Consider the following 19159-nt stretch of genomic DNA (forward strand, 5'->3'; position numbering starts at 1 on the left):
GTTTCAAACACATCAATTTTCTTCCTGGCTGCTTTCTTAACTGTCCAGCCTTTACACTCAAAGATTGTGATCAAGAATATAACAGTATGGATGATCTTGGTCTCCAGTGAAATGTTCTCACATATGATAATCTTTTCTACTTCCTTCACTGCTACCCTTCCAAGTCTCAATCTTCTTCAAATGCCTTGGCTACAGTCTCCCTTTGAATTGAAGACTGAGCCAAGGTATGCAGAATCTTTCTCAATTTCAATTTCTTTGTTGTCAGTAAACCTGCAATTCTTGTGTAGTCCTGAGTTTTGTTTTCTTAATGTTCAGCTGCAGTCCTGCTTTTTCCTGGCCTTTGATTTTATATTGCCCTTGTCCACCATACCCACTCAGTCCCCGGGTTGGAAGTGCTATGCAAAACTCAAACAGCAGCAACTTCTTTACCACATTCCTCTTTCCTTCTGCCTCCCACCTTGTTAGAAACACTCCCATCTAGAAACAGGGTTGGTTGCACTCCAGCTGAGGCCTCTGTGCTTAGCTATTATGGTAAAAAAATCTGCTACTTTCTGCCTCTTAATTCAGGCACATACGATCTTTTTGGTCTGGAGGTCCACACTAGGTGTCTGCTGCATTAGCACAACCACAAGGACACACACTCACACTCACACTCACACTGCTCTCTCTCTCTCACACACACACCTTCACACACAAATGCACACAATCTACCCCATACCTTGTTGTTGGAAAGAAACATTACTATACAAATAAAACAGCAGTTCAGGATGCTCCTACCTAATACAAACCTTTTAGAATTAAGCAATTTCAATGCATATTGTCCAAAAATAGCCTAAGATTTTATAACTACATTAATCTAAATTTTATGAGCTAATATATTGATTAATGCATATTAAAAATGGCTTAGCAATGAAGGCTACATGAAATATGCATTACGAGATGGAAGCGAATTGGCCTGTTTTTATTCAACAGGATTTTCATACTGAGAGTGACCAGAAGCTGAAGATGTTTTTGTACACTTTTGAGCAGAAGATAGAATCTCTGCAGGTCTGGCTTTTCCCATCCTCCTATACCACACTTGATAAAATCCATTCTTCTTCCAGACAACCAGTAATGGTAAAACAGGTCTCTATACTCCTGCCTCTGATCATGCTGTCGACAATAAGGACTTATATGATTTATTCCAGTTAACAGAGGTGGTAAACCAGCTTAAAATATTCAGAATAAGGACTCAAAACCCTAGAACCACCAGGTTGGTCTGGCTGCAATTCTGCTGGCACTCATCCCCTGAGTCAGAGTGAGGGTCACGAAAGCACATTCTCCACCACGGAACTGAGATATCATCCTCAGTTCACACAAGACAAGGGCTGGTCCAAAGGGAGGAAGACCAATCGTCTTTGGCAAATTTTCCCATTTCTAGTCTCTGCAACACCCGATCTCACACGTAAGAAACACTTCTTTCTCTTCTCCACAGCGAGTGACCTTCAAGGCCCACTGCCTCTTAGGGACTAGCTGCAGGCCTGGCTTAAAGCCGTATTGTTTGCTGCCATCAATGGGCCAACACTTCACAAGTGTGGAATCTGTGTAGGAGAACAGTAGAGCATTTAGATATCAGCTACAGACCTTGGTTGCTGCTTCCAAATTGGCGCCTCTCTGTATCAGTTCTGAAACAACTTCTACATGACCTTCTTTGGAGGCGAGATGGAGAGCGTTCAACCCATTCTGATAAACACAAAAAGGAATGGGAAAGATTGATGCGGAGTGACCACAACAGCAAGTGATATGTCAAGAGTCCTAAAGGTTGCATTCCAACATTATGAGGCCTAGGAAAGGAAGACAGACACACCAACCCTCCCAAATTCACTTTCTAATTGTCTCCATGAAGCACAATAACATACTCCAAAATCCAGCATAAGAAACAGAATGCATGGTAATAACAGTCCGTTAGACAAGCACAAGTATCCTCTCTGTTGTTTATATGGGATGTGCATCTTGTGACCTTCTTCAGATGTTGGGTTGCAACTCTCAGCATCTCTCACCACTGGCGATGCTGACTTGAGTGGATGGGAGTTGCTATGCAACACACGGGTTGCCTACTCCGGTTTCTAGCCACACACGCTCATGGCTAGCTAGGAGGACTTGCTGCATTGTGTGTGGCTAGGCTGCTTCAACCCACAATAAGAGCTTAACACAGAGAAGAGGCAGCTCCTATGGCCACGTCCTCAGACGTATGTCCCATCAATGCAGGAGGACTTATGGCCAAGGAGGGCGGGTACCTTTGTGACACTTAAAATGACACCTGTGACATTTCCTTGCAATTTGCTTTTCTTCCATAAATGTGTGAACAAGGGATTCATCAATAAGCAGGAAGTAATGTGCATGCCATTTTCAAAGAAGCCAGGTACTGCGTCCCTTCAAAGTAAGCTGCAAATACCATTAGTATTTCAGTACCTATTAACCTTAGATGCCAAAGTGTGGCTTCAAATGCGTCCTGTGTCTTTGCATATGCTAATAGTTATGTTTGCAAAAGATTAACCTTAGAGCAACAGGGAGCGATCCTGCTCGCTCGCTTGCTTGCTTAGTGAATTTATATGCAGTGACAACAGTCCACATCTGGGCTCTCTGCACAGCTCACGATATACATTCTCTTTCTGGACAATTCTGCTAGAGCAATCACAAGTTGTAGACTTAAGTTCAATATTAAATTCGTTTTTGGTGCATATTCTAGAGAAATACGTTCACTGCAGAGAATACAGAGCTGAATTGTGTCTAACTTATATCAGTAGCTAAGACACAGGCAGGACAAAATATACACCTGAAGCTTGTTGAGTCATTCCTTTGCAGCGCATTCCTATACAGGTTTATTTAGAAGTAAATTTCAGTGCATTCAACAGGGCAGACCTCCATGCATAAGATTATGCTTTCATGTAGTCCAATATCCTTGCTTTCCTCCTTCCTCTACTACTTCTCATCCCTTAGATGCTATATATAGATTAAGTTCTGGCCTATATGTTTTATTCTTTGTAAAATGCATGGTAGAACTTGACTAATAATAATATCATAATCCACCTAGAAGATATGAAGTAGAGTTCAGTTTGTTTCAGCTTTAGTCGCTGTTTGGTATTGCCAAAAGCAGACACAATTATAAGCAAGTAAGTAGCAAAACAAAAATGCAGTAATCAAATATTTTTACAACCTGATTGCAAATGTTGATGTCCACTCCACTTTTTAAATAATCAAGAGCCTTTTCCAAGTTTCCTGCCCGGGCAGCACGAAGGTAACTTGCGTTGGTGTCAGACTGTACAAGAAACAAGAGGAAATATATAGTTAAAAATGTGACCATGAGCTATAATCTGAATTAAGTGGATACAACAGCTTAATTCTCTATGTTTCACATTGGGAACATGCATGTAAATGGGCCAAAATCATCCAGATTCTGCACCAAGATGGTTGACATTTTGTGAATCGATAACACACTGCAATAGCACACTTAATTCTTAACCCAGAATTTTTTAAAGTAATCTTTTTTCACCCCTCTTTTTTTCCAAATCCCTCCCACAACAGATCATGAAATATTTGTGATGCTAAGGTCTCTGCCAGGCTGAGCAGCAAAGTAAAAAGGGTTCCGAGAAATCAAGTGAGGAATGACTTCTCAGCTTCTACTTCAGGGTCGCTTTATCTTATGCAGAAAGAAATTATCCATACTTGAACCTATCAGGCTGCTGTGTTTAGAGCATCAAGCTGGGGAAGGGGTCTTTGTGGCATTAAGTTGCAGCATTCTTTAGTGTGGCCATGGCATGGTTGCTGGATTTGCATACATTATACAAAGAAGGAAGAGGGCAGGTGTGGGAGATTGTGGTCCCAAGCAAGAGAAACAGAACCTCATCAAAGTGTCTAGACAAGTGCACACAAGTGGTATAGCTATAAATCCACAACAATGGGTCAAAATCACATCTTCTGTGTGGTATTCCAGTATGAGGAACTAAGCTGGGGCTGTTGCTTATGTACAACCAGCAGCAGTGCCAATGGCGAGTCTAGCAGGGCACCTTCCAAGGGCCCATGCCCAGCAGATGCCCAGGAGTTGTGGTTCTTCTTCGCCGCTGTTCCATGCTAGCTCACCTGCCTCTCACCCCGGCCTGCCTCCACAGAGGTGGTGAGAAAGGGAGCCTCGCACTCTATGGCCTACCTGGTCGTTGGCTGCCAAGCAAGCCAATGGTGGCAAAAATGAGCAAGAGGCTGAGCAGCAGCAGCCGGCAACGGCGGTGAGCAAGTGGACTCGCTGAGAGAGGGGCCCATTGAAGGTGTCTTGACCAAGGGCCCTCAAGAACCTGGAGCCCACACTAAGTGCAAACTAGGGTTCTTCTCTTCATTTGGCCTAGGAGAATCCCGCTGTAGGCCTTTGACAGGGAATGTGGTTGCCTACATCTGTGAAGAAGCTGACTCAAAGAATCAACAGGGAGTGTCTGCAGCCAGGGTTCCTCCTTCATGCATTCAAAAGCCACAAATTGTATTCCTAATGACCAAAAACAGCACAAAACACCCGGAATGCATCTCTGAGCATGCACAGAGTGGTTTGTTGAAGCCAAGCTAGCATCACCCCCAGGTCCTCTCCTTATGAGCACGCCTGGGCCCTATTCCTTTGGGAGGGGCCTTCTGAAAGGGTTAATGCCTCCTCTGCACACGCCAATCCTCCGACTGGGCCACCTCACCTGAGTCCGAGAAGCTCCCCTGCTCCAAATCCCCTCCCACCAACTGCACATCTTGGTTATTCTCCCAGGGACGGCCTGCCGACCCACCTGGGGAGTCCGGCCTTGAGATCAGCGCCTCCGCATCTCTCATCTCCGGGTCTCGGCTTGGCCCACATTCCCAGATTCCCTACAGTTCCGCTTCACATTCCGATGAGGATTCCAGTTCTGCAGCCCAGCCATCTGCCCTTGAGAACGGGTGCCCAAAGCAGCCACCTTTCACACTCCCAGCAGGGGGCGCCTCTCCACATTTCCTCTTCCCTCACTCCCCGGACTGGGGCAGATGCCTCCCCCCAGTTTGCCCCACTGCTCAGTAGAAAGAAGAGCAAGGTAGGCCCAGACACTGAAGGAAATCAAAGACAGTTTTCTTGGGGGGCAGGTTGTGGCAGGTTGGTAAAAAAGGGGTCAGTTGTGGGGGAACCAAAATTTCACAAGGAGAGCTTTGCACGTATAGAAAAAAAGATGGTGAGATTTGTCAAGAATGAGAGGATTAAGAAAGAAAAATAGTAAGACAAAGAACCTTTCAAGGCATTGAAGGCACTGTTTTTAAAGCTGTATTTTACATGTGATTTTCATTATGGTTTTAACATTTATACAGAAACCATTTGGGGATTCTTTAAGATATTTAGGAGTATATCCAAGGAATAACTAAATAAATCAGATAAATGGGTGGTGGCAGCAAAAGCAGGACAAAAGTGTGCAGCAATAATATGGCCATTTCAATCTGTCCCTCTCAGCACTCCTTCCAATCAGCATCCGTTCCTTTTAGCCTTCGTGTAACACTATGCAAAAGCTGGTCTCCGAATTTGCTGATTTTGCTTTGAAAGAAAGCTGGTGCGGACACGCACGAGCAATCCTTCTGCAAACCCCTCCAATTTTTCTTCCCTCACGCTGGCACGATCGCCCAGGAATGGTTGTTTATGTCTTTCCTGCATTTTTATCCTACTTTTCAGACAACATCTCCCACAGTGGCTCACATCAATAGAAAGTAATGCTTCACATCAGTCTTACAAGGCATTTCTCTAAACTATGTTACATGGGGCTAGCAGCTATTTGAGGTTCCAGAATTGGACTTCAGGCAGGCCAATAGGTTCCTCTTCCTAGGAAAGCACAATGGCAGGTTACAAAGCCATCCCAATACCTTCTACACTTGTAAACCAGCCAATGTTTTCTGGTAAAGCTGTGTTCTTTCAGATAACCACATTTGGGAACTCAAAAGCCTGTAAAACACGAGTTTTTGCCAGGTGCCAACCTTGTCATTTCCAGTAGACAATCCCATTTTAGACTGGTATGCCCCCAACACCAGAAATTCCCTGCTCCCTGGCTCTCCAAAATCCCATCCAAGCTCCTGCAAGAGACTGCCAGGACCTACCAGGCCAAGTCATCTCCTCATGCTCTAGCTGTAGCTTCCCAGGCAGCCAGGCATGAGGATAAAGGTGGAATGGACATTTCCCAGAGGGGGGTTCCAGTCAGTTGGACTAAGGCTAGCCCAGCTGGGCAAGAGTGGACCTGCATCAGCAGTAGCTGGGGCTCACCCAGAGCAGACTATTACGTTCTGGGAGGTAGCAAGAGTAAGGGGCTGGAAAGAGGAGGGGAAACGCTGCATGCCATGCCAGAAGAAGGCCGATGACCACCTCTGCAATCTCCTGCCCAGGCAGCAAGGAGAGACAGGACAGCTGGCTTATCGAAACCTGGACCTAAGATCCTGGGGGGAAGCATGGAAGCAGCCTCAAGCGCAGAGACTGGGGAAGTCTGCCCCGCAGGGACAGCCAAGGCTTGCTTCAAGGAGGCATGTCACTCAGAGGGCAAGTATGTCAAACCCAGGCTGCTGGACCTTTTGGGAATGCATAGCTGGGAAAAAGGGAAAGGAGGCATAAGTCTTTGCCCTGACCAGGAACCTCTAGGCTTCTAGGCCTCCACATGGTAACCAGAGGCAAAGACTTACAGAGAAAGTCTGTCTGAGTTTGCCTTGAGAATCTTGTGGATATGGAAAAGGGATGGTTCAGGGTACCCCTTTCACCTACTCTCACTCTGTAGGGCTCTGCCTGCATTCACTCTGCTATATGTCTTCCTCCTCCTCCCTGTCCGAATCGCAAGGGGGGGGGGCACCCCAATCACCTCTGACAGTAGCCAGTCACTGAGAAAAACATGCTTTCCTACATGGGGACAGGTGATGCTGAAGCGTTACCAGACACGTGGGCTCACACTGGGAAACGCCTGCATTTTGTCTGGATTAGCAAAGGCCTCAGAGACTTTTCCTGTCACAGGCGAGCAAACAGCTTATTTGGCATGGTCAGCAAGCTGCAAAAATCGCCATCAGCAGTTTTCCGCAGCTTCTGGCCAGAGGGGCACTTCAGAAGGGAAAGTGGCGTGTAAACTCTCTGCTCCTAGATGCCGACATGAAGGCACCGGATGGACAGGGATGGAAAGGCTTAGGGCAAGGACTTCAAAGTGAGGGGCCCTTCCCTCTACCCGTTATGCTAATGAGGGGATTTTGGCAGGTCAAGCTGATCAGACACCTGCAACACAGTGACATGAACAATCCTCAGCTATGGAAGGTGCCAGTTCCCAAACTTCAAAGGGCTGGCAATCCCTGGCAAAGATTTCAATAATGAATCCCGCCCAACACACATTTTTAAGAGGTCTCCTTGTCCTTGGAAAATGCCTCCTTGCTTCTATGCTGTATTTACTCTGAACAAAGGAAAAACAAATAAACCCCACGATGATCAGGAGTTTTGCAGATAAAAGAAGGACCAGAAAGAGGAAGTGCAGCTAGAAGATGATTTCCTGTTCTGAGAGCATTCCCAACTTATCTTCCCATTGGGAGCAAATGGGTGGAACGCAAAACAGGAAGGGGGATTCTGACTTTTGTGCAGCCTTCTCCAATTCGTACCCAGGGAGCAAGGTTCTAGTTCACCTGGAAGCAGCCAGCATTATCTCAGAAGTTAGGATCCTGGTTTGTTGCTCCTAAATAAGCCAGGATTCACAAGCCAACAACAAACACTGGTTTGTTGCTGGCTTCTTTTGGAGAATCAAACCAGGATCCTTGAGATGTGTTGGGCATAATCCTAAACTATCAATTTCTGGTATGTTTAGCCATTGTTTAGGTCAGGCATCCTCAAACTACGACCTGCGGGCCGAATCTGGTCTGCCATGCCCATTTATCTGGCCTGCCTCAGAGGCTTGGGATTCGCCACGCCCGCGCCTGTGGAGATCATTTTGGACTCACTCAAAGAAAATGATCTCCGAGCGAGCAAGCCGTTGCCTCGCCGCATGTGCGTGCCCCCGCCCCCTCACTGGTCTGCGCCCACCACCAGCACTGCCTTGCCGGCCCGCGCCCACTGCTGGCACCTTGTTGAAAAAGTTCGAGGACCCCTGGTTGAGGTTATCACGAGCAGCAGAACCAAAGCAGGTGCTGTGTATAGCAGCCTGCTACTCATTTATAAGAAGTTGGGATGTACCAGAAATCCTGGGTTACTGTTCTATACAAAGAAACCCAATGGTATATTGTTATAGACATAGATAGCCAATGGTTTTCCCACAGGGCACAGGCACTAAACTGCACATGGTGCATGAGTATCTTCAAAGTGTCTATTTCACTAGATGTGCCCAAACTGGGAAAGGCGCACATGACACTGGATGACCCCCACTGTGCCTATATGCTAAGCAGAAACATGTGCCTGGTATTCACATGCAACCGTGAGAAAACTCATGTGTGAGGTACACATTTCACAACTCTGATGTTTGTGAAGAACATGTGGAATGGCAGGAGAAGGGCACAATTGCCATGAATCTACCAGCATCTGCTCTTTCCCTGCTGGACTATTTCCCTGCCTCCCTCTTCTACCTGCAAAGGTGTGTTGCTTTGCCTAGCTCTGCCTCTGCCTCACCCCCCTCTTGCTTAGGCATTTCCCTCAATCTCGGACCTTCTGTATTTTCTACAGATGCCCCCATTTCCTGTTCCCTCTGCACACTGAACAGAAACAGTTACCCTTTCTTGGAAGCCAGGTGCTGCCATTTCATAATGATTAAGCAAATGCTTTGCTTTTTACACCTCTTGGCCAGCAGCACATTGGTTTTTTTGTTCTTTGTGAAGTAGGGATGTCATTATCTAAGAAGCGATGGGTGGACCCAGTGTACCATAACACTAAATTTCACCTAGAAATGAAGTCAGCAGTATACAGTCAAAAAGAGAGAGATTCTCTCTTTCAAGTGGATGATTATTCCTGGCATACTGTTATGACTTCTCGGGTGTTCTGCAATTTCCAATTTGTTTGAATGGCTGGTCCCATCCAGGGCACATTTTTCAGAGGAAAGAAAACACAACACCCTTTGAAACGTTTTTCAAGCTTCCTCGTTTCTAGGAGGCTAATTATTTTCATTTAATCACCATTGTGCAAACAAAGAAGGGAGAAATTAGCTTCTTCTGACTGGTCAAACATCAACCAAATACTGGGTTTGGGACACAAATCAAAGCAGGTTGAAGTCGAGATTTTTAACACTGCTGTTCTCCGAAATTGCAGCCTCTGCTGTGTAAACGTGCTTAGCCATGCACTGAAGAATATGCTGTGCGATTCCCTCCTTATATTAATTATGGAGTACAAGCAGCTGCAGTGCAGATAAGATCACATTAGAAATGGACTGAGATGTGGCGATGCGCAAACAAGCAAAACTCAAGTTCATCAAAATTGTCCAAATTCCACTTTCAATTTCATCTAATGTTTGTTTTCCTTTTCAAATGAAAATTACCGTGCATTTTCTTGTGTATCTTTCCAAAAGTATGCATCACTTGTACATGTCTTTGAAATGGATGCATTCGTCTCCCACGAAATAAAAAGTTTGTGTACATTTTATTAAAGCAAGCATTTTTCAAGCATCTGGGGATCCATGAATCATACTGCAAGCTCAGAAATATCGATTGCCATAAAGTTCATATTCAGTCCAGAAACAATGAACTGAGTACATCTGAATCAAAAACAAACTGAAATTAATTTCTCATAATTCCCTACAGAAAGTGTCGAAGTCCATATGGTAATGTTCATGTATGACAAAAATCACTGATTTATCATTGAACCTTTTCCAAGTCAATGTTACACTGGCAACACTTTTTATAAAAGTAAAAGAAATTATTTATATAAAAGAATTTAAATGTAGCATGAAGATTTCAGATCCAGTATGGTGCAGTAACCAGAGTGGACTAGATCAGATGCAAAGGATCTGCGTTCTAGTCCCCATTTGGCCATGAAATTCACAGGGTGCGCCATTCCTAAGTCTGAAGTTAACCAACCATGCAGAGATGTTGTGAGGACAAAGTGGAGAGGAGGTGGAAGAATATGTAAGCAGGCCAAACAAACAAACAGTTTTTGTATGTGTGTTTAACCAGAGTTGAAAAAAGTAGTTGCATTTAGCATGCTTGCACACACAGGCAATGTTCGCATTACTTCCTTTACAGAGCTCAGAATGCGTGCACGGCATATCTTCAGGAATACTATTATCCTGCGTGAGCTGCATAGTAGCAACTAGTAGCTTAAGGCCACCTGTCATCTTGGCTAAGTCAGGCTTCAGGTCTGAACCTTCCTGTCCCAAGTCAGCATTCTGTGTTTTCATCAGTGGTTTTCGAATTTCCATCCCTCAGGAAAATCATTCCACATTTAACCAGTCTGTGAGAGCCTTCTGAGAATTGCAGAAGTCGGGTTTGTCGTTAGTTTGGAGGAGGTGTGGAACTGGTTCAGTCTTAGTGAAATGGAGCACCGTGCAGAAGCTTTTCCATGGTGCTGGTACAAACCGACTTCTTGCATGCACCCAAATAGGTACCCCATTCCAATGGAGCAGCGTGTCTGCATCTGTGGATCACCTGAAGCAGAGGACCTCTTGCACTATATTCTTCACTATTCCTTACATTGTGAACCTAGGGAAAATTTTTGGACTAGTACACTACCTGCCTTTAATGCCTACTCTGATTCAGAGAAGTTAAGTGTTTTTGTTGTCAGATGTTGTTGTGCACGTGACTTATCGGATATCTCTTTTTGCTCTTGGAGCTAAAAAGATAAGAGTAGGGAGGCTTTGAATTTTAAAGCCTGTCTTTTAGCGTTATGTTTTAATACCTTTGATTTATGGTTTTATTTGTTAATTCAATGTTTTACCTTGCTAACTGGTAATGGCCTACGGCTAAATGCAATAAACTGACTGAAAAGGTACCTTCTCAATGCACAGAAGCTGGAGAAGACTGCAAGATGGTGATCAAGCACTCTTCCAGAAAACTGACTTCATGTCAGTCCAAAATGAAGGGTCTTCTCAGGGATATGCCATGCTTTGCTCTCCAGGGGCACTCCAGGTTTGTCAGAATACAGTATGGGAACAACACTATACCACACTACACTAAAAATGTTATTTGCCCCCTTTCCCGTTGACCTGAATATTTTTGCAGAATTTAACATCCCTGTCATAATATGGCTTTTTAGAAAAGCACAAGGTTGTTGTTTAGCTTCCCTGTTCCATTCTGCTATACAGAGAAAGGTCTAGCAGGTTCTCATTGTTCTTGAGCGTAACATATTCTGGCTTGGGTCCCAGCAGAAGGATGCTAATGTTTTTCACAGAATGGGGGAAACAACCTTAGTTTGAAGGGATAAGCCTCAGTTAGAAGTCTTCCCTGGTCTCACTATATGCAGCATGAAGAAATTTGGGTGCACTTTTATGGGAAGGAAGGCATTCCAAACTCAAGAACCTTTGAGAAAAGGTAGCAAGAGACATGTGTATACATGGATTTGTGTGTAGGCTCCAGCTTAGATCCTGAGAACATTCCTGCGTGGAAAATGGATTATGAGACACCTTGTTCTGCAATTCTGTGTCAATTCTGAATCCTTAATTTGCACCTGCTTCTGGCTGGTGCTCTTCAGGACTCTAGTGGAAAACAAAGTAGATCTTGTCCACTCCTGTTGTAGTAGACAATTAAAAATGTGATTCTCCCACCTCCTTCCTCTGCATGTATTAGACAAGGACATAATAGTCAACATGTGGGTGCCTGGTGCGCGCGCGCGCACACACACACGCACACACACACACTCTTCTTGATGGTTCTGACACACACACACCAGCTAATCAGACACTGATTGGTTCATCTTCTGGCATCTTCCACCATGCTTTGAAGGCTGCGCACCACTGATTCTCTGTGTTTCAAATCACAGCTTGCAACATTTGTTTGCAACCCAACCACTTCCCTGCCAAAAAACTCCCCCCCACCCTCAGTTCTTCGAAGTCTGAAACCCCATTCCCAAGGAGGAGTATACCACAAAACCCCAGGCACTCAGCACCATGCACAGCTAGCTTTGGCATCCAAAGCACAGAACCCACGTTCCACATGCTTGATCTTGGTGAGAGGATTGCACCACTACTAAATGGTTTAAACGTAACAAGGCACTTGTGTGTACGTGTGCATGTATATGAGAGGGAGGGAGGGAGCAACGGGCAATCAGACCACAAAGTGGGAGCCCCTGCCCATTCTTTCTGCAAGCACAGCAAGAATTCAGCCAGCACTTTCCCTAGGAACTGGAACTGAGGGGGGAATCTCAGTTCTAGGTAGGGGCTGCTTGGCAGAGAGCACATAAGGCAGTTCTGCTGCCTTACCCCAACTAGAAACAAGAAGCACTAAATTCCCACTAGTCAAGGGCTGAGTGCTGCCCAAAAAGCAGCACTGGTGTTGGGCCACGCTTGAGGAACGGACCTCTGAAATATGGTCCAGTGTATTGCTGCACCCATATTTTTCTTTTGTTTGAGAGAAGACTGTACATGAAGGAGCTGCAGATTGGGGAAGGGTGCTTCAGAACATGGAGCAAGAGTTTGAGCATGCCCAGGGAAATATTATTTTTTTCTTTTAAGAGTAAACCAACACCCCTGCGCATATATCACAAGCTGCATCGAAAAACCCCACCACTTTGCTCCATGATATGAAAGCCTGCAATTTAGGATGCTCAAGTCCAAGGTCCTCTCAGGTTCATAGAACTAAGCACATGATTCTTCGCTTCCTACCCCAAACATACAGTATTTCATGGGCTGTTAATCTGGGGCGAAAGTCAAGAAGTCGGAGCGTTCCCATATATGAATGCGATGAACTCTAAGGAACGGAAAATGGTGAAAGATAAACAGGTGATGCCATTATTACTTGCAGAAAGCAGCGATCCATTGAAAAGAGTCCTGATGAAATTGGAAAAAAAAACCAAAGCGCAAAATTAGGACTGCAGCTGAACACCGAGAGAAGTTATGACTACAAAAGAATTGTACAGCTTTAAGGTTAATGATAAAGATACTGAAATGGTGCAATATATTGCACACCATGGTTCGGTCATCAATTCAAAGGGAGATGGCAGCCAAGGGATTAGAAGACTGAGACTCGGAAGAGTTAGCAGTGAGGGAACTACAAAAGATCAATGACTGCAAGGACCTGTCTGCAGACACCAAGGCCACCATCGCCCACACGGATAGATTCCTCATCGCTAAGCACAGCTGCAAAGCCTGGGCAGTGAAGAAAAGTGGCAGGAAGAAAAGGAGAGTTTTGAGAAGATTCTGAGCGATAGCCTGGACTGACACAAAGAGGAACAACTCAGCCCTGCATCAAATTGAACCAGAACTTTTCCTGGGAGTGAAAAAGACCAAACTAAAGCTTGTTATGCTTTGGGCACATCATGAGAAGGCAACACACAGTGGGGGAGACAATTATGCTAGGGAAAATTGAACGCAGAAGATGGGGAAGACCAAACATGAGATGGATGGGCTCCGTAAAGGAAGCCACAGCCTTGAGTTGACAAGGGCAGGTCATTCTGGAGGGCTTTCATTCATAGGGTTCCCATAAGTTTGACACAGCTTGATGGCACATAGCAACAACAATGGATTCTCAGTCTTTCTGCGCATGGCTGGCTTGTCATGATAGATTTTTATTTTTATTTTTTATTTATTTTTTGATTTCTATCCTGCCTTTTTCCTACAAAGGGCTCAAGGCAGCTTACATCTCCTCCTCCATCTTATCCTCACAACAACAACCCTGTGAGGTAGGTTGGGCTGAGAGTCTGTGACTGGCCCAAAGGCACCCAGGTGGCTCCACGGCTGAGCAGGGACTAGAACCCCGGTTGTCTGAGTCCTAGTCCCATGCTCTTAACCACTATGCCACACCGGCTCTCACCAGTGTGAGATGAAAGCTATCTGCATTATACCTGAGGACTACTCCACCATCCTCATATCTAGAGATGAAATGTTGAACCAAAACATAGAGAACATTTCAAAACTTGGAGCAGCACATCTGATGCGTCTCCTCTGGCAGATTTATACTCCCAAACTAAGGCTCATTTATGGCTGAGATCTGGCCAATGTTGTCACTTGGAAAAATAAAACTGTAAATTTTCTTCTTTTAGCGAGTCATTCTGGCAAAAGCATCCTCTTGAGAGTGGTGTGCTGGCTTGAATAGAGGATTTGCCCCTACCAACTGATCCAAGAATCTCAAGCTGAAACACTCCATTGGAGCTGGGCAGATTTGGCTTCCCAAGCACTGAAGCAATCCGACTGGCTGCTCTCCTACCCCATCTGGCATATACAAAGGAGTCTTTTTGAGCATCAGACCAGGAAAGAAAGGTGGACCACTAAGGTGCAGAAGCAAACAAATTAGCTTGGCTCCTCCTGCCAAGGGCACTGGAGATGCCAATGTAAAAAACTAGAATTCATTGCATGAAAGGCAAAGAGCAGAAACATGCAGTTGGCTGCTTCTGATTTAATGCATGCTTGACCTCTACTAGATGCAAGCTAATTGCGCTCAAGGTGAAGAAAGGTTGTGTCCAGTATCAAGATGCCTTTTGCTTATCTCTGGACAAAATGTCAACCCTCCACTTTAGATGTAGAACTCATTTTTCAAAGAGTTCTCCTTGCTAGGCAGCCTAAAAATAATTTTAAATAAAATACCAAGATGGACCAACACATATTCCTTCCCTGGACAAATCTTGTGTTTAATTATGATAGCAAGTTAGGAAGTATTTTGAAGGAATTTAAAAGAAAATGGAAATGTTGTTGACCAGTCTTGTTAAGAAATGATTTGATGGGAATGCCCAAGGATAATGTTCTATGGGAGGAAATGAGTCACTTTATATTGCTGCTAATCCACCAAAGTATACCTCATAACCCTTTGGTAATTTTCTTAGGGCATTTGGATATATTGATTGTGAAAAGAGAGAGAGAGCTAATTTAGAATTTGTTAGCAGCTGCAAAATGTTTGACAGAACACAGAAGTGCTTCATTGCTATTTAACAAAGAATGGGTGATGAATCAGGGATTATTTTCCCCCCTTTGTTTTCCCTTCCCCTTTAACGTTTTTGAAACAATGTTCTTTATACCTGTCCCCTCCTCCATAAGCAGAAAAGCCAAGTCATTGCAATATATTTCAGCTAACATTTGTGTATAAGGTATGCAATCTAACATCTGAGTGACTTAAATAAGATCAATTACTCTCCCCCAGAAACAAGAAGTTCAATTATGGTATGATGAAAGAACATTAAACCTTTTCAATGGCCTTGCCACTATGTAAGTTTTTCCATCATTAGATTTGATATTTTAATCAAATCAAAGGGGGAGGAAAGATTATCCATTCATTTGGCATATTTATGGATGTTTGGTCGAGGAAACATACACGTTCAAACAAAGCAACAATAAAAACAAAATAAAATTAAGACACCGGACAGGAATAAAATTAAGAATAAACATGGGACTAAGAACATTCAGTAGACTAAGTAGACTAAGACTAAGACTAAGAACATGGGACTAAGAACATTCAATCAGAGAGAAGCTTGAAAAGCCATGAAAAGCTCAATGAAGGAAAGGGTCTTCGCTGTCTATCTGAAACATAATAAAGAGGGGGATGATCTAATCTTGCCTGCCAGCAGTGGTGCTGCTACAGAGAAGGCTCTGTCTTGAGTCATCCCCATCCTTGGGGGTGGGACAAATAACAGGGCCTTTGATGCTGAAGTCCATGCCATGCAATTACCAAAGTCACATAGGAACAGTGCAATAGACCAGTCGTGACATGGCTGCTTCCCACCCCATGTGGTTCCAGAAATCAAAAGCTACTGGTGCATAATGGAAAAGGACCGCAGAGAAACAGCACTCAGCATACCAAAGTATGTCTTAGCAACCTTCTCTTGTGTGCTAAATCTTGGATTCCCATCGCTGTCAAATTATTCAATGAACTGAATATGCTTCGGACAAACAATTCCAAAAAGGCAAAGACAATCCCTCTGTTCTTTGAGTTCTACAGCTCTTTAAAACAAACTAATGAACAACAGCAAAAGGAATTTGCTTATGCATAAATATGTGTCATTGCAAGAAAAGAGTGGTTTTAAAAATAAATAATGAAGATCCGTGGCAGCATTTTAAGCATTGCAAATATTCTTGTACTGGCATAACGATGTGAAATCCAATATGCAGCAGTGGTTTCCGTGTTGGACTAGGATTTTGGAATCTGGGTTCTAGTCCCCATTTAGACATGAAATTCACAGGGTGATTATGGGCCAGTCACTGACTCTTAGCCTAACCTACTTCAGAGGAGTGCTGTTGTGAGGATAAAATGAGAGGAGCCACCCTGGATTCCATGGAAGGAAAAAAAGCGGGATATCAATGCAATAAATGTATGTCAAAGCTTAAAATATGATATAATGATTATTAATCCAATAAACTGCCTTTTCCTATAATATCACTCTCACAATTGTTGTGAGTCTGAATGATAAAACACATTTCAATGCCTTAATTCCTTCTGCTGAGCACTAGTAAAGGAGAATAATTAGCTATTGCAATTGGTGGGCCAGAATGATGTCTTATGGGATATTCAGAACAAGGAAGGTAAGGTTATCAGCAAGACCAGGAGCATGCTGGGAACTGTAGGCCTTCCTTTCTGTCGAAACGTTAAAAACTAATTTAAATTTTAATGTTTAACAGTCGCTTTTATTTAACTTATTTAATTGTATTTTTTTTTGGTTAATTGTTATTTATTGCCGTTTTATTGTGGTTGTTGTGGTTGTAAGCCATCCTGAGATGCCATGAATAAGGGACGGCATACAAAAGTTCTAAATAAATAAATAAATTTGCATAGGATTATGCCTTAAAAGGTTGATAGTACGGATAAGATTCAAATGATCGTACAACTCCAATCATCAAAAGATATTCTTGATCTGAGAGTATTAAATAACCCCCAAAACCAGAAAACATTTTAATTAGCATTCATACGGGAATTTCAGCTTTACATACGTTCTTTCCCAAACCATCTCAACAATCTGGTAACGTTTGGAGTTGTTTGCTGCTGGTTATATTCTGACTAGACACTGCTCTGGTTATATATTGTAGGTATGGAACTGAGAAAGAGTTGTTTTCCATTGACCACCTATATTAGGTCCCCACTAAGGCAGGATTTGAACATTGCACTTCTAAAGAAGCGGAAGGTCAGGTCAGAAAAGCTCCTACTGAAGTAACTCAACTCAAACAGATATTTGCTGTAATCTAACAACTTTGTTTAACGTTGTAATATGAAATGGCACTAAAGTGCTGCAAGGAATTGGAAGCTGACTGCAGGAACTGGAAAGTGTGTAGTGAGTATGAGGAGGGGAAGGTTAAGGTGCCTGCTCATTACTTTCATGGCCCATGTGGGTTTGCTGCAGTGGAGCTCTTCCTGCCTGGTGCCATAAGACACAAAACCTCAAGCTGCAGAGACAATATGGGACGGGATGGAGCTCTGAAGTGGGCTCAGGGCTGGATGGAGATGCAGCTTGGACTCCTGCCACTGAGATCATTCCTCTTGATGCTGCTACCTTCATGGCCCAGGAAGAACCTGCTCTGCAGTGGGTTCTGAGCCACAAAGAAAATGGGCAAAGAGTCCATATGTGACAGTGGGACCCGATTCATGGTGTGCTGCATTGACTTAGAACTAAAACACTTTGCTGGGTGGTAGTGGAGGTGTCTGCAGATGTGGGTGTGCGAGAGAGAAAGAGAGCAAACAAGAGAATTGATTTGAATGGGAAGACGGCACTCAATGGGGCCACAGTGATTTAACCCTCACCAACTACAGAAAAGCTCAAAATTGATCCACACTTTATATAAAATGGGATGGTATAACTCTGCCCTGTTCTATTTCAAATCATGGGGGGTATTTCTGAATACTTCCCATAAATCTAATTCCTTATGTGTACTAAAACCCAGAATTTTCAGGAGACAGGTTTCTCCCAAGTGTACTAGTGTTACTTATGCAGAGAGAGCATTTAATTAGCAGAAGAACTGAAAAATCTTCCTCCCTTCTCCCCTAAGTCAGAAAAGGGGCAGGTCTAGAATTCAACCACTTCGATCTGCTACTCTATTTCTGAACAACATCTTTGACTTGCATCTTAGTGAGACAGAACATAGGAATGATTATGTACTAAGTGCAGTCTCAAAGCCCTAAGTTGTTTCCATATTAACCACCATCCACTAACTCTTTTGATCAATTCCCCCGGCAATATGTGCCAGGATGCCATATTGTCATTTCCAGGATGACTGGAAATCACATTGAACTGAACCCACAAAGGTAGGTGCCACCAAGACTGTCCCAACATAATGTTATTTTTGCCTGGCACTGGCAAAGTGATAACAACCGTTCTATAACTAGCTTTGGGTAGTGGTGGCAGCAGCTGCTTCAAATTCGTATTCGTATTTCTGTTCATATTTATTATACAATCCTAGAATAGTAAAGTTAGAAGAGGCGTATAAGGCCATCAAGTCCAACCTCTGCTCAGTGTAGGACTCCAAGTTAAAGCATCCCTGAAAAATGGCTGCCCAACTTCATCTTGAATACCTCCAACGTGAGACAGCCCTCAACTTTCCTTCCCAACTGATTCCACTGATGCACAGCTTGAACAGTCAAGAAGTACTTGGAGAGAGCTATCCTAACTCCTCTCAGTCTTCTCTTCTCCAAGCTAAACATGCCCAGTTCTTTCAACCTCTCCTCTTAGGGCTTTGTTTCCAGTCTTCTGATCATCTAGGTTGCCCTCTTCTGAACTGTTTCTAGTTTGTCTGCATCTTTCTTGAAGTTTGGCGCAGTTGTTCAGAGCATGGGACTGAGACTCTGGAGACTTGGGTTCTAGTCCCCACTCAGCCATGGGGCCAACTGGGTGACTTGGGGCCAACTGGGTGACTTGGGGCCAGCTGCAGACTCTCAGCCCAACCTGCCTCACAAGTTGTCATTGTGTGGATAAAACTGAGAGCAAGAGGAGGAGAATGATGTAAACCACTCTGAGTTCTCTGTAAAAAAAAGTGTGGGATAATAAAGCAAGTAAATAAATAAATAAGAATGGAACACAATACTCAAGATGGGGCCTGACTTGAAATATGTGAATAAATAAATAACTAGTGCCAAATAGAGA

The 19159-nt window shown here is 43.8% G+C and overlaps 1 protein-coding gene across 3 annotated transcripts in view; it reads right to left on the bottom strand.

Moving 5' to 3' along the window:
- ANK3 (ankyrin 3) overlaps positions 1–19159 on the bottom strand; it is a 254973-nt gene that overhangs the window by 154884 nt on the left and 80930 nt on the right. For all 3 annotated transcript variants that reach the window (XM_044420391.1, XM_044420389.1, XM_044420390.1), the window contains exons 2-3: positions 3197–3298; positions 1624–1722 (exon numbers count right to left, since the gene is read on the bottom strand). In XM_044420391.1, the coding sequence (XP_044276326.1) occupies positions 1624–1722; positions 3197–3298 (201 nt within the window). The remainder of the gene's footprint in view (positions 1–1623; positions 1723–3196; positions 3299–19159) is intronic.

This window comes from Varanus komodoensis, unplaced genomic scaffold (genome assembly GCF_004798865.1).
Source record: "Varanus komodoensis strain SLA01 unplaced genomic scaffold, ASM479886v1 scaffold11, whole genome shotgun sequence".
Classification (NCBI taxonomy): Eukaryota; Metazoa; Chordata; class Lepidosauria; order Squamata; family Varanidae; genus Varanus; species Varanus komodoensis.